This window comes from Cyprinus carpio, chromosome B14 (genome assembly GCF_018340385.1).
Source record: "Cyprinus carpio isolate SPL01 chromosome B14, ASM1834038v1, whole genome shotgun sequence".
NCBI lineage: Eukaryota > Metazoa > Chordata > Actinopteri > Cypriniformes > Cyprinidae > Cyprinus > Cyprinus carpio.
The window spans coordinates 21,101,658-21,114,616 of record NC_056610.1 but is presented as its reverse complement, the minus strand read 5'-3'; the positions used below and the strand labels follow the sequence as shown (position 1 = coordinate 21,114,616).

The 12,959-nt window shown below is 37.0% G+C and overlaps 1 protein-coding gene across 4 annotated transcripts; it reads right to left on the bottom strand.

The window, feature by feature from the left end:
* Positions 1–26: 26 nt before the first annotated feature.
* On the bottom strand, positions 27–11,006 carry pdlim3b (PDZ and LIM domain 3b). Of its 4 annotated transcripts, XM_042738547.1 has the most exons (9): positions 10,811–11,006; positions 10,484–10,647; positions 5,583–5,734; positions 5,107–5,191; positions 3,145–3,212; positions 2,697–2,879; positions 1,599–1,726; positions 1,244–1,355; positions 27–1,094 (listed from the first exon to the last, which is right to left on the bottom strand). In XM_042738547.1, the coding sequence occupies exons 2-9, from the start codon at positions 10,574–10,576 to the stop codon at positions 905–907; spliced, it is 1,011 nt and encodes a 336-aa protein (XP_042594481.1). In that variant the 5' UTR covers positions 10,577–10,647; positions 10,811–11,006; the 3' UTR covers positions 27–904. The 4 variants fall into 4 exon arrangements, with proteins under 4 accessions (XP_042594481.1, XP_042594483.1, XP_042594480.1 ...); XM_042738549.1 differs by lacking the exons at positions 3,145–3,212; positions 10,811–11,006 and adding an exon at positions 3,560–3,747 and having other exon boundaries at positions 10,484–10,773; XM_042738546.1 differs by lacking the exon at positions 10,811–11,006 and having other exon boundaries at positions 10,484–10,773.
* Between the last annotated feature and the right edge of the window lie 1,953 nt (positions 11,007–12,959).

The window sequence follows — 12,959 nt, the reverse complement described above, 5'->3', positions numbered from 1 at the left end:
TCACAAATTCTTACAGTACAACGTAGTGATTATGGTTAAAACCTTTCATCTTATGTGTAAAGGTGGCCCTAAAGGGATACTGTAGCTGAGCATATGACAACAGAGTTTTCTATTTTGTGTGAACTATGACTTTAAGTTCAAACATGAGAATTAAAAAAAAAAACAATGCAGCACAAATAATATTCATAGAAATTATATAAACAAACAGAAAAACAAAAATTGTATTGGGAAACAGATTGCATTTTTTTTTTTTTTTACTGTGCAAGTGTGACGACCCCCCAATTGACGATTTGTGTGTATTTCCAAATACTTTGTACATAGATGATGGCATATTGAACCTGTATTAAAAGTAAAATTCCCCTTCTTTCATATTTTGAGAATAACTGAAACCTAAAGGGATTAGTTTGTGTCTAAATTTAGGATTTGCTCTGCACAGAAGGCTAATAAGTGAGAAATGACAGAGTTGACTAAGTAGTAGCTTTTCAACGAGAACTAGATTAAGGCCTTAAGAAAGAGTTTTGAGAGTATAGATCCCATTTACACCTAGCATTAACTGTTATCAGATCACAAGTTTTCAGTGCTCAGAGTGCTTTGTGGGTTCTAAAATGTTTTGAAATTGTATCAGTGAACCGTACAGGGGTAGTCAGAAACACGTGACCACATTGCATTTAAATCAATCCATCCTGAATCAAAGTGAAGCAATGGCTAATGCATGTTAATACCAGGTGTAAACAGTAATGTAGTAATGATTCGATCACTAAAAACATCTTAATACTTTGTGTATATGGCTTTAAATTGGCCTTGTATTTCCCTTTATAAACTTAAATGAAGAAATGAACAACGGAATATCAAGAAGCAATAATCGCAAACAATAGAAGTTGTCTAATTTCAACTGTCCGTCCCTCTAAGCAGTAGGATATACAGTGACTAGATCATGTCCCTTAGGTGGGGTCATTCGCATTCGAGCATGGGCTTCACAGTACATCTGTCCCTCCACAAAAAAGTAGCCTTTCTGCTTCAAGTTCAAGCCGCAGTCTGAGCACACGAAACAGGCTGGATGGCGGTACTTGTCCCGAGCTTTCACCACCGGTCCACTGCGAGCCAATAGTAGAAAAACTTTGATTTAATGAAGTTGTTAAAATGCATGAATACTATCCAGTGAAGAACAATTTTCATGAAAATTGGTACTATATTCTCAAAGAAGACACCATCTGTATGGTCTCTTGCTGAACGCCGTACTCACACAATGCCAGTGCCACATTTATCACAGAGAGGCAGCTTCTGGAGTGAGGATGTGGCGGCTTGGGGCTTTGTCACTGGGGCTTTTACACTTCTAGTCACCATGGGCCTTGTGCCTGTCAGAGGAATAAAGAGTCTCAGATCCACTTCGGCAATGTGAAATTCTCCCTCATGTGGATGATTGGTGTTTTGTCAATTTGGGCAATGTGAAATTCTCCCTCATTTTGAATGATTGTTGTTAATAGTGAAGCGGGCTTTGGTTGAATTGAGCCCGCAAAACTATTACTCTTCAAGTGCATGTTTTGTTTTTTATATTGTGAAATCAGAATTGCCCCAAATAGCAGATAAAGGCAGCTCACCATCGCTCTCCACATAGTCTTGCAGGGCCTTGAATGATCCAGACTGACGTGGTTCATGTGACTGCTCTTGGTTGTCCTGGAGCATACGGTACACATGAGAGTCTTCAATAGACGTCAGGGGTGTAGGGCTGAAAACAGATAAAGGCAGAAGCCCTGAATGTTTGTCCATTAAGAAAAAACATAATTTTTTGTTATATAAAAGTTTGGCAGTGCTCAGGAGGACACTTTATGAATATTAGATGCTGTCTAAGTTAACTGTTTAGATTTAAATTTTCACTGGTATTAAAAAGAAATAATAATAATGTCCTGGATTCATAATAATTTATAAATGGCATGCTGTCGATTACCACAGTTTGAGTTGTTTGAACTGTCTAGATCATAATTTTAGCAGTGGAGCTACTAAGTCAAAGAATTTCTATTTTTTTTGTGTTTTTTGGTTTTTTTTTATTTTTTTTGTGTTTTTTGGATTTACTTTGTTATAAAAGGTTGTTTGTCTTGTGTGCATTTATTTATTTTTACATTATTACCACCTTTTTTTTTTTTTTTACATTAAACGTTGTTACATTTGCGCCTTGCCCCATAGCCTTTCATCGTAAATAAAGTACAAACTTAAAACTTCTGTTTCATAGCATATTGACCAGAAACCTATATTCCCTATGTATAAGTTTCCATTACTTATATTTAATTACTGTACTTTGATTTCAATGGTTTTTCCAGACCTGCAGTCTTGAAAAGAAAGGTTCCAAAAATGGGATTTTTTTACAGTGATGCCACTGAAAGAACTATTTTGGGTTTTTCAGTTTGTAAAAGATCCTTTTTTTTTTCTTCGTATGAAGAACATTTTAAAAAACTAAAGAACCTTCTGTCCAATGGAAAGTTTCCATGGATGTCTGGATCTGGAACCAGCAAAGCCATTGAAGAACCTTTATTATTAAAAGTGCACATTTGCAATATTTAAAGTATTTTGAGGTTTTCCATCTATAGGAACCCTGTTTCTTTAATCTATCAGGTCTTTGTTCAGCTATGCTTACTGTATTAGGACAAACTAGTAGGTTTGTGGTGTAAAGCCAGTGTGATGGAAACAAAGCTTTTGGATACCTGGGCAATGCCTGCCTGACTACAGTTGACATCTGAGCCTGCTGCAGTGTATTTGAGACATTGTCTGCTGAGTATAATGCAATTGGGGAGTTATACTGTGCAGAAAGAGCTGCCCTGGACCCATCCGACGGGGTGCCAGACATTTGAGCTACATTTCCGATCAGCGTCTGGGATGTGATGTCACTGGAGTTGTGTAAGGTCAGTGTATAATAACCAGGTGGACCAAACCAGGAAGCAATCAAATAAGTAGGGCCACTCAGAGGACACAGAAGGGACAAATAAGACAGAAAAGAATGGAAGGAGGAGTTAGAGATGTACATAGAGCTTCAGTATATATACTGTGCTGCAGCTTTATAGCTGAATGAATGCATTAATGTAAAAACGTACAAATTCTACTGTTATCAAGTGACCATATTTGACTACATGTAGGGTGCTTTTGTCTAATGACCTCGTTTGGCTTGCAGATGTGAAGGGCTTTGGTCTGACATTAAACTTGTGTTCGAAGTAATCAATGTCCTGTAAGACATAAGAGCGAAGATGTGAATAGACAGTTAGAGGTGAAAGGTAAAGGAGCAGAAGTCCTCCAAGATCCAACTCTGCAGGTTCAAATGTGAATATGTGTTCTGCTATAATATACTAGTACAAAAGTATTAGATAAGGGGTTGCCCTTTCTTATTTCTAACAGAACCCAATTAACTTCTTTCTTTATTATTTTTCTATATGATTGTTTTGGGTGTTGGGGAAGTTGTTTGTGTTTATTTATGGTGGGTGTGTGTGTTTTTGTTGTGTGTGGGGACGGTGTATAGAGTGAGGAGAGGGGTATCTTAGTCCATATGGTTGGGGTGATCCATGTTGGCACTCACCCCTCAGGCTTTTCATGCACCAGACCCCGGATCTGTCCTTGCAGGGCGTCCTGGATGTTATCTTGAGAGTAGAGGCCTATGGGAGTGTTGTAGGTGGAGCTCACCACCTGCGTTTTGTCATCCAGACTGGCGGCAGCCACAAAGGGCTGCGCTCTTCTGTTATGACCTGTGCCAATAGGTTTACACTCCTGCGTGTGTAGGACAGATGGACACACTACATACTCAAAGCCCCACATAAGCACCACATTTGCATACCACATTCTGCAGATATGTCCTTTTGTTACCTGAAGATACTACATACACTTTAACTCATTTAAACTTTTCTAAACTATCATATACATACACTTTAACTCATTTAAACTTTTCTAAACTATCATATTGTTTTTCAAACTGTCCCATGGGTGCCGTCAGAATGGGAGTTTAAACAGCACAAGTACTAATCCACATGACTTCAAACCATTTCTTTCAAGCTAAAATACAAGTCCTCTTTGCATAATATTGGTTCCAGTGCGAAAAAAATTTCTGAATCAGGAGAGAAATATGTGTTTCTCTAATATTTGTTACAAACAGGCACTGGTGTCAAGTTGATTACTTGTGAATTATGTATTTTTTATTTATTTATTTTTTATCAGCTGTTTGAACTCTCATTCTGACGGCACCCATTCACTGCAGAGGGTCCGGTGGATTTAGCAAATTTCCATTTCTAGGTGAACTTTTCTTGTGCAAGGACAAATCAAACAAAAAATAGCAGCTTAGCACAGTTTGTGAAGGGATACCCGAAAATGAAAATCCTCTCATCATTTATTCACCCTCGCGTGGTCCCAGATGTATATGACTTACTTTCTTCTGTGGAACACTAACTCCATTTTTTTGAAAAATAATCCATCTCTGTGAGTCCCAACTATATAATGCTGGCGGATGGGATGACGCTTTAAAAAGCATTCAAAATGAACACAACGGTAATCCATACGATGAATTAATATTTTATGAAGTTATATGGAAGGTGAGAAAAATACCAATATTTAAAATTTTGTAAGATATAAACCATTCCTTCCAGCCAGCTGTCATGCACAGGTTGACGAGTTCAAGCATGGCACAGACATCAGCTTGTTGTGAAGCGTGATGTAAATGCATTGTGAAACCTATGAGAAGTGATACGGAAGGACCGTCACTTCTCGCACGAGTTTCACAATGCACTTACATCAGTATTAGTATCAATATTCTATTATTGATGTATGGCTGTATTAAAGTATATTAGAATTGATGTAAGAGTTTCACATTCATATTTTTCTCATACTATAGAACTACTTTTTTTTTTGGGTGTGTTTTTTTGGGTTTTTTTTTTTTTTTTTTTGGAGTATTTTTATAAAAATATCTGTTTGTATTCCATGAGGATGAGTAAATGATGAGAGGATTTTTATTTATGGGTGGAATATCCCTTTAACATGCCTCATGCACTCTAGGGTTTCTTAAAAAATCTTGCTGCATATTATAAGCAGATAAAAATAAAGAACGGTGCATTTGTTTTTCTTTTCCGTTACACTTACTTGCTTCTCTGCCTCCAAATTGATTTTGAATGGGTTCACTTTCCCCTCTTCTATAACCTGAGGTGACCACATTTTTGTTTCTGGCCTGCAACACATTTAATGCACACAGTTAGACAGCATGTACTCGCCTCCTGTGAAATCATAAAAAAGATCAAAGAGCACTAGGGGGTCATTACTTTGCACCAGGGCCATGACCGCTTCTAGATAGTAAAGTAACGTCAACAGACTGGCATGTACAAGCCAGATGGTTTATGGGAGGGTATTAATCACAGAGGAAAGACACATTCATTGTTGTTGTAAATAAGGCTCTGTGGGTACTGATGGACACTTTCATAACAAGCGGTAAAGACAAATTGCTTACGGTCCTGCCTCTGGCTGCAACTTTAAAAGGAGGTGAGAGAATGTGATATAAAGTTGTTGAAAGATGTTTAACACTGTTTGTAACACTATCCTTTAATGAGAAAAGCTCATGGTACCTCTCTATCTTGAGGAAAAGCTGATTGGTGGAGTCTTTGATCTTGTTCTGAGCTTCAGCGTGAGTCATACCATCAGTGGACGCTCCCTGGATGGCCAGGATGATGTCTCCTGGGCACAGGTTGACCCGAGATGCCTTGCTGCCTGGTGTCACCTGAAAACAAGAACCAGACTTGATGCTTTTTTTGTCACATCTATTAATTTCTTCATAAATGCATATGGCATGCATACACAGTGACTTGAATACATCTCTTCTATCTTCTATAATGAGCATGTTGGATTTTTTTCTGTATAATTGAAATAAATGTGAAATACAATATAAATAGCCTATCAAATGAAAAAAATCTAAACAAAATGGCAACTAACTGAAATAAGTTTAAGCTGAAGTACTAAAATTACTAAAACTAAATGAATAAAGATTCATTAACAGTAAATAGAAATGACAAAAGCGCGTAACAATTAATAAAGCTAAAATAAAAATGACAACTGAGAATATAAAATAAAAGCTAATTTAAAAGATTTACTACTATAATAGTATATGAATAATAATAAAAAATAATTTTAAGTTAAATACTTTTTTGTACATTCACATGTATTTAAGCTGTAAGTATATTTCTTTCTCTTTTTTTAATTGATGGTTTTACTACATGATGTTTTAGAGTCTTGAACCTTTTCTTAAAAGTAGCATAAACATTTTCAAAACCATAAGAACCCAACATAAATACAAAGAAAACCTTTCTTGGACCATTTAAAGTAGTTTAAAGAAAATGACACTTAAAGACTGTTCAAACAGAAACCATTTATTGAATTTTACGGTGCTGCTTTTCCATTGTTTTTCTACATGAATATGCACTAGACAGACTTTTTCAGATTATCGTTCATAAGCGCTGCTTTACAAAACCACAGCACTCATGTTAAGAGTTGTTCTAAGTGTGATCTAAGTCACTTTGGATAAAAGTGCTGAATAGGTAATTGCTAAATGTGCTTCAGCTTCTAACAAAGTTTTGAATGAAAAGAATTGGTTTCTTAGGAGCCTTCTTTTAAAGTCAATACATGTTTGCAGCAAACTATGGAGCAGTTTAGACATAAACGGAAAGTGACAGGGGTAGAAACAGTCTGTTGACCCACTGTGGTTTAGAGGTGGACTAAAAATAGCGAGATGTGGATGTGTCAGTCAAGGCAGGGTATCGCCCTCCAGGGGAGCACAGTCAAGCCTATTGGCGGTTGATGATCTGACTGCTCTGGCATCCACCCTGCCGGCCGGTGTTTCTCTCCCCATCAACCTCTCTTTCATTAATGGAGTCTGACATCACCTCTTATTCCTCTCATCAGTGCCAGGCTCATTTTCTTAGGTATTCTCCTCGTCCCCCTGGTCATTTATCTCATCACCTCATCCTGTGTGCAGGCCTCGTTCTACCTGTGTTCTGACTCAGCTGCTCTATTACTGTATATCCCAACATTGCTGACCTTCTTAGTTAAGTCTGCCTCTCGAGAAGGGAAGATTTATACCAGGTCAAGTCTCAACAGCTATTTAAGACCAGAGGGTTTTAGTTTTCCATCGTCAGTGTTTAATGTCATTAAGATTGGTGATGTTTTATTCCTAACGCATAATTTATTGACTGATGAAGCTAGCAGCTCTGTTTCCTGTCAAATAACAGTCCCGCTGTAATATCTCATTTCCTGTTGCCTTTTTCGCTTTGTGTACATGACAAAACAATTACCTTTGTCCTCCCATATCATCTAGGGAAATTATATCACAAAATACATCTTATTGGTTGATCCTTGTCCATATTTAAGGCAACAAACAAAAAAATTGCATTGTAGACATACATAATGGAGATGTCTGCAAAAAACAAGGGTTATTGCGAAGAAAGAAGCATCCGAATGTCTCAGAATGGACAATATAATAACTACTCAAGCAAATGAGAGATGTGTTTGGCTCAACAACAAAGATGCTCTGTTTAATGATGGAAACAAAGGGAGCTATGAACTAAGAGTGACTAGTATAAACAGACACATGAATATAACAATTCGGTTTTTGTAAGCTTTGCAGAAAAATCCCCAAGGTGACCCACAAACCCACAGGAGAAGCATGTAAGGGCACGCGGAACATTAGACATTATGTTTGGAGCAACATCAGGCAGAATAAATGAAAGGATAGTTCACCCAAGTTAAAATTCATCCACCCTTGTGTCATTCCAAACCTGTATGGTATCTTCTGTGGAAGGGGAAAAAATATATTCTGAAGAATGTTTTAACAGTTTTGTCCATACATTGAAAGTCAATGGGGTCCAAAACAACATCAGACCTCACTGGCTTTTAATACACACTCTTAAAAATAAAGATTCTTTATTGGCATCTGTGGTTCCATGATAAAACCTTTGACATCCATGGAACCTTTCAATGCACAACACATTCTTTTTCATAGTGGAAAAAGTTTTTTTAGATTACTAAAATAGTTCTTCACACTAAGAAAAAAAAAGAGAAAGAACTGTAAACTGAAAGGCATTGTGGAGAACCAAAAATTGTTTTTCCATGACATTGCTGCAAAACATTTGTTCCTTTTTGAACCTTTATTTTTAATGTACTTTCTTTTGTGTTCCACACAAGAAAGAAAATCATACAGGTTTGGAACAACATGAGGGTGAGTAAATGTGAATTGTTAGGTATGTAGGGCAAGTGCACCTACACGAAAACCGACATAAGGGTGAGTTAATGATGATAGAATTGTCATTTTTGGGTGAAGTGGCTAAAACCTGATGCTCAACCATGAACTATCCCTATCATGCCTTTGAGCAAACAGCACTAAACTGGGCTAAATCGAGAAGGACCGTCCCTGTAATAAATGATTTGTTAAAGCTTTCTGCTCAATGACTGGATTTAGAAATATAACGGTCATTTACATTTTAAATTCAACAGTATAATTTAGATGATCTGTGCTGGCATGCCCACATCAGTGGAGGCTAATGTTACTGGAATAATAACATCAGGGCTCATAGTATAAGAAAAGAGCCACCTTGCTGGCATCACTATGTGTATGATTACAGACAGCTGGTTTTACAAAGAAACCACACACATTCTTCATTAGTCATCAGTATTTCTCTGCTTAAAGATGCAATATATTTAGCTTTCAGGATCTGGCATTGGCATACACCAAAATAAGAAACATGCTCATTCTAATCCATTTAATTTATGTTTGAGTGGGTTTTATTGTTTTTGTTTGAAATCAAATCCAGTGTCATTTTACTTGGATTCTGCAGGGAAGTCATTAGCTAGGAATGTTAAATAAACCTGTTTGGTTTATTTTACAAATGACATTCTGCTCACTGAGACTTCACGTCTAGTCCACCTGGAAGTTTCTATTTCCCTTTTGTGACCAAATACAGTGCTGCACCAAAAAAATATATATATACTTTTCAGACATGTTTATTGGCAATACCATGATATTCTTTGAAGTAAATTGGAGTACCATGGTATAAATCACTTTACTATGGTAGCACCACAATTTTTTCTCTTAGGGCAATTCATTTTGCGTGAGACCCGCTGTTCTGGTTCCAATCAGGGTGCATGGGAAGTATCATTTTTACGATGACCTGTCCGTTCTCTGCTGGGTTTTTTCCACAATTTATGACGAATGTCAGAACTGGCTTTTCACTAAGAATGTACTTGAATGTCACGATCAAAGAGCTGCTTTTGAATGGACTGAGCTACTAATCATACTGCTACATTCCACACATCAGAATGCAACGCTTCCTGTGAAAAGCTCAGTTTATTCAGTTCAAAATAACTTTATCTATGAAATGGGGCACTTTCACCACCTTCAGGTGATCTATAAGTAAGGATTAGACTGTTTTAGACATTTATGAGACAATATGAGTGGATATGAGGCCTAAGATTGTGCTGGAATAATTGCTTAAATTAAAGAGATTGTCCAGTTCATCTCACACATGTCACTGAGTGCTCAGTTAACCTTTGACCTCTTGTGTTACCACAAATGTTCAGACTTCATCGGCTGTTTAAAATACTGTTGGGCTAAGAGCTTTGTGATTCATTCGGACAACAGGTGTAGAGATCCTCTCCGGAGCCAGGCATTAGACTAGTCTCTGTTTTCTTAACATGTTAGTTACTGGAAGAGAAAATGCCTAACAGTTCATGTAATATACACTTTTAGGTACAGCTGTAATACGGTAAGATTTGTTTTGAAAGAAGTCTCTTATGCTCACCAAGGCTACATTTGCTTGATCAAAAATACAATAAAAGCTGTAATATTCTGAAATATAATTTTATACAATTTGAAACCGTTTTCTGTTGTCTATTTCAGTACATTTTAAAAAAGCAGTGTATTCCTGTAATGGTAAATCTGAATTTTCAGCATCATTACTCCAGTCTTCAGTGTCAAATGAGGAGAAATTCCTGTAGGCTGATTTGATGCTCAAAAATATTTATTATTATTATCAATACTGAAAGTTCAAAATAAAGTTTTTTTAATAATAAAAAAGGTAAATTTTTATTTTTATTTTATTTTATTTTTGTTATGCATAATTGATGAATACAAGTATTAATTTCTTAAAATGCAATATTAGAGTAAATCACAGTGGCATGAAGATAAAAACTGGGTAATTATAACTAACATAGAAAGTCTCAATTGGGAAATGATTCCATGACAACCACAGATGTTTCTAAAAATGTCAGTTTGAACTTGTGGCTCTAAAAATATTTCTCTGAAATCTTTCTCACTGTACTCCTCAGTTACGTCTAAAGTGAGGTCCTGGGAATGTTGTTTTTATGATCCACCCCACTGGTTTCTCATGCCCACGGCAGTGTTACCCAGCACATCAAAAACATCTTTATCTCTGAGTGGAATGTGTGAAGCAGCAGACTTTAGCCAAAGGCTTTCGCTTACCCGAGTTATGGTCAGCGGCTGGTTAAAATCTTTGCCTCCTGAAAGCCGAAATCCCCAAGGGGCTGGCCCGTCCAGCACCACGTTCTGTGGCATATCTGTCTTGTTTTGTTTCTCAAAGTTGAACTTGCTTCCTCAGTGCAGTCTCCTCTTTTTTGGTTAGAGATCTGGAGTAAGAAAAGAATAATCAGCTCTGTCTCTCCTACCCTGGACGACTGGCTCACCCAACCACGATTGGAAGCCAGTGCTTGTCTCTGAGTCCCTTTTAAGCATGCATGTGGGGTTAGGAGAGTGAGTGAATGAAAGAAAGATGATGCCAGGATGCCACACCTCTCGTGAGGTCACAGTGTATAATGAGAAACTGAGGGTTCTAACTCTCTCCCCAACTCTTTCAGATCCAAACCTTGCACCCTTTATGATTAATCCTCTTTTCCCATAAATCTTAGCAGTTTGATAACTAAAATCATCCATCAGTGACTCTCTTTGCTGTGTCATCACCCTGTCTGCTGTCTAGACTTTTCTTTCCTTACCGCAGGCCAGACACCTGTGCCTGACTGAGAGGAGTATATATGGGTTACTTTGTCTTGTAATTAATGATGTTGGTTATGTGAGTTGTTTTGTTGCTTTTGATCGGTTTTGAGAATATTTACAGAGCACAATAACAAAACGATATGTCATATTTTCATATCAACACAGCATGTGTTGCTCTTTTAAACATCTCCTCTCGGGAATGTAAACAATTTCAATAACACAGCCTCTTAAGGGAACACTGAAAACTGCTTGGATTTCATTTATAAACATTATTAACTTATCAGCTTAAAAAAAAAAAAAAAAAAAAAAAAAAAAAGTTAAGATATCTAGCCTAGTGTCTTGATGTCATACACATGAAGTGGCTCCAAAAACAGTTTTGGACACATAAATCATGCTTAAAAATGTATGAATATCATTCCATTAGTTGGTTTAAAACATCAAACTAACCTTTTCTCCGAACTAACGTAACTTTTATGAGCCATATATTTGCAACTGTTGCAGTGACCTCAAGTGATATTTTTAGCGCATGTACAAAGTTCACACAGGTGTCCTAACAGACTAGCACAGGTGCAGTGCATCACAATAACTATCTAATGGCATCTGACAAAACAAACGTCTGTTAGAGATGGTTCACACAAAACGCCTTCTCGCGTTCCACTGTGCTTCTTTTCAATCGTTTTTCTACTACACAAGCCCGTACGATTTCGGCGTCTAGCGAATGCACGCCACATTTTTAAGATGTCGTCTCAGATGTAAACATCTCGAGATCCTGCACTGTGTCCATTCCACTGCGCTCCTTTTTATTGTTTTTATATTTTTAGAATCGCGCGCAGGAGCGCAGAGCAATCAAGCTAATCTTCAACTTCATACTGTAAAAACACATCGAGAGCGCGTTCTGAACGTCCCGTTAAATTTTGCTTTTTTTGTTTTGCTTAAACGTGCTTATTGCAGGTAGTTTAATATACAGTAGATACATTTTGTTATATATTTGTGATGAGAGTGATAATTCTTTTTCGTTGTAACCAAATATACCACTATATATATATATATATATATATATATATATATATATATATATATATATATATACAGTATATATACTTATCAGAAATTCAATCAGAAACTGCTAGTAAATTTCACTAATTACATACAAACGGAAAGTAACAGTGATTTTTTAATTTTTTTAGTTAAAAAGGCTGATATATTTTTGCAATTTGAGATAGTGTTCAGGTTTTCTTGTTCATATGAAGCAGAAGAATATACTTGTGAAATATACTTACAACTTAATTTACAACTTGATGTAACAGAGTACACTAGTCAATACTTTGGATGCCATTCTTTATTTCAGTGCTGCCATCAGGAGCATTTCTAGCTTTTCCTCTGTACACCTGGGACATTTTAAAACTCTCTTTTTGATACAGTTTTGGATATATGGATATAAATCATCAAATGCTAACAGTTTCACAGTTGTCATTTGTACCGAGTGAGTAGGGTGTAGTGATGCTTCTGTCTATCATCCTGTTTATTAGCTATATGTATGAAATACAGTCATTCATGCATGTGATACTTGTTTCCAAAGTAGTTTCATTACCTACACAGAGAGGAGCATACTGTACTGCACTGCATGGCACTGGAGCACTGTGCTCTTTATATGAAGGCCAAATTCTAGCTTAAGAGCACTTGTATTGTAGGCTTGAACAGCTCCTTGTTTGGTGTGCCAGGGACGAGCTGTTTGTCACTGCCTGAGCTGCATCAAACCGAGGAAACCCTAACACCAGGAAATCCTTCTCTAACCCAGGCTGTCACATCATGTGCCCCCTCTAGTAAAGGAAGGGACGTGTTGTCCAAAAATGAAAATTCTGTCCTTTGTTCACCCTCATCTTGTTCCAAAATTCAAGGGCGTTGGAACAACATGAGAGTTGAGTACATGATGATTTTGGGTGAAACT

What these genes read in the sequence shown, in the direction of transcription:
- pdlim3b (XM_042738549.1), bottom strand. Translation starts at nt 10,576, where the DNA reads ATGCCACAGAACGTGGTGCTGGACGGGCCAGCCCCTTGGGGATTTCGG. An exon ending in ATTTGGAGGCAGAGAAGCAA is followed by an intron (nt 3,748 to 5,106) that starts GTAAGTGTAACG and finishes CTACACACGCAG; the next exon opens with GAGTGTAAACCTATTGGCAC. An exon ending in GTGCATGAAAAGCCTGAGGG is followed by an intron (nt 2,880 to 3,559) that starts GTGAGTGCCAAC and finishes ACACAACTCCAG; the next exon opens with TGACATCACATCCCAGACGC.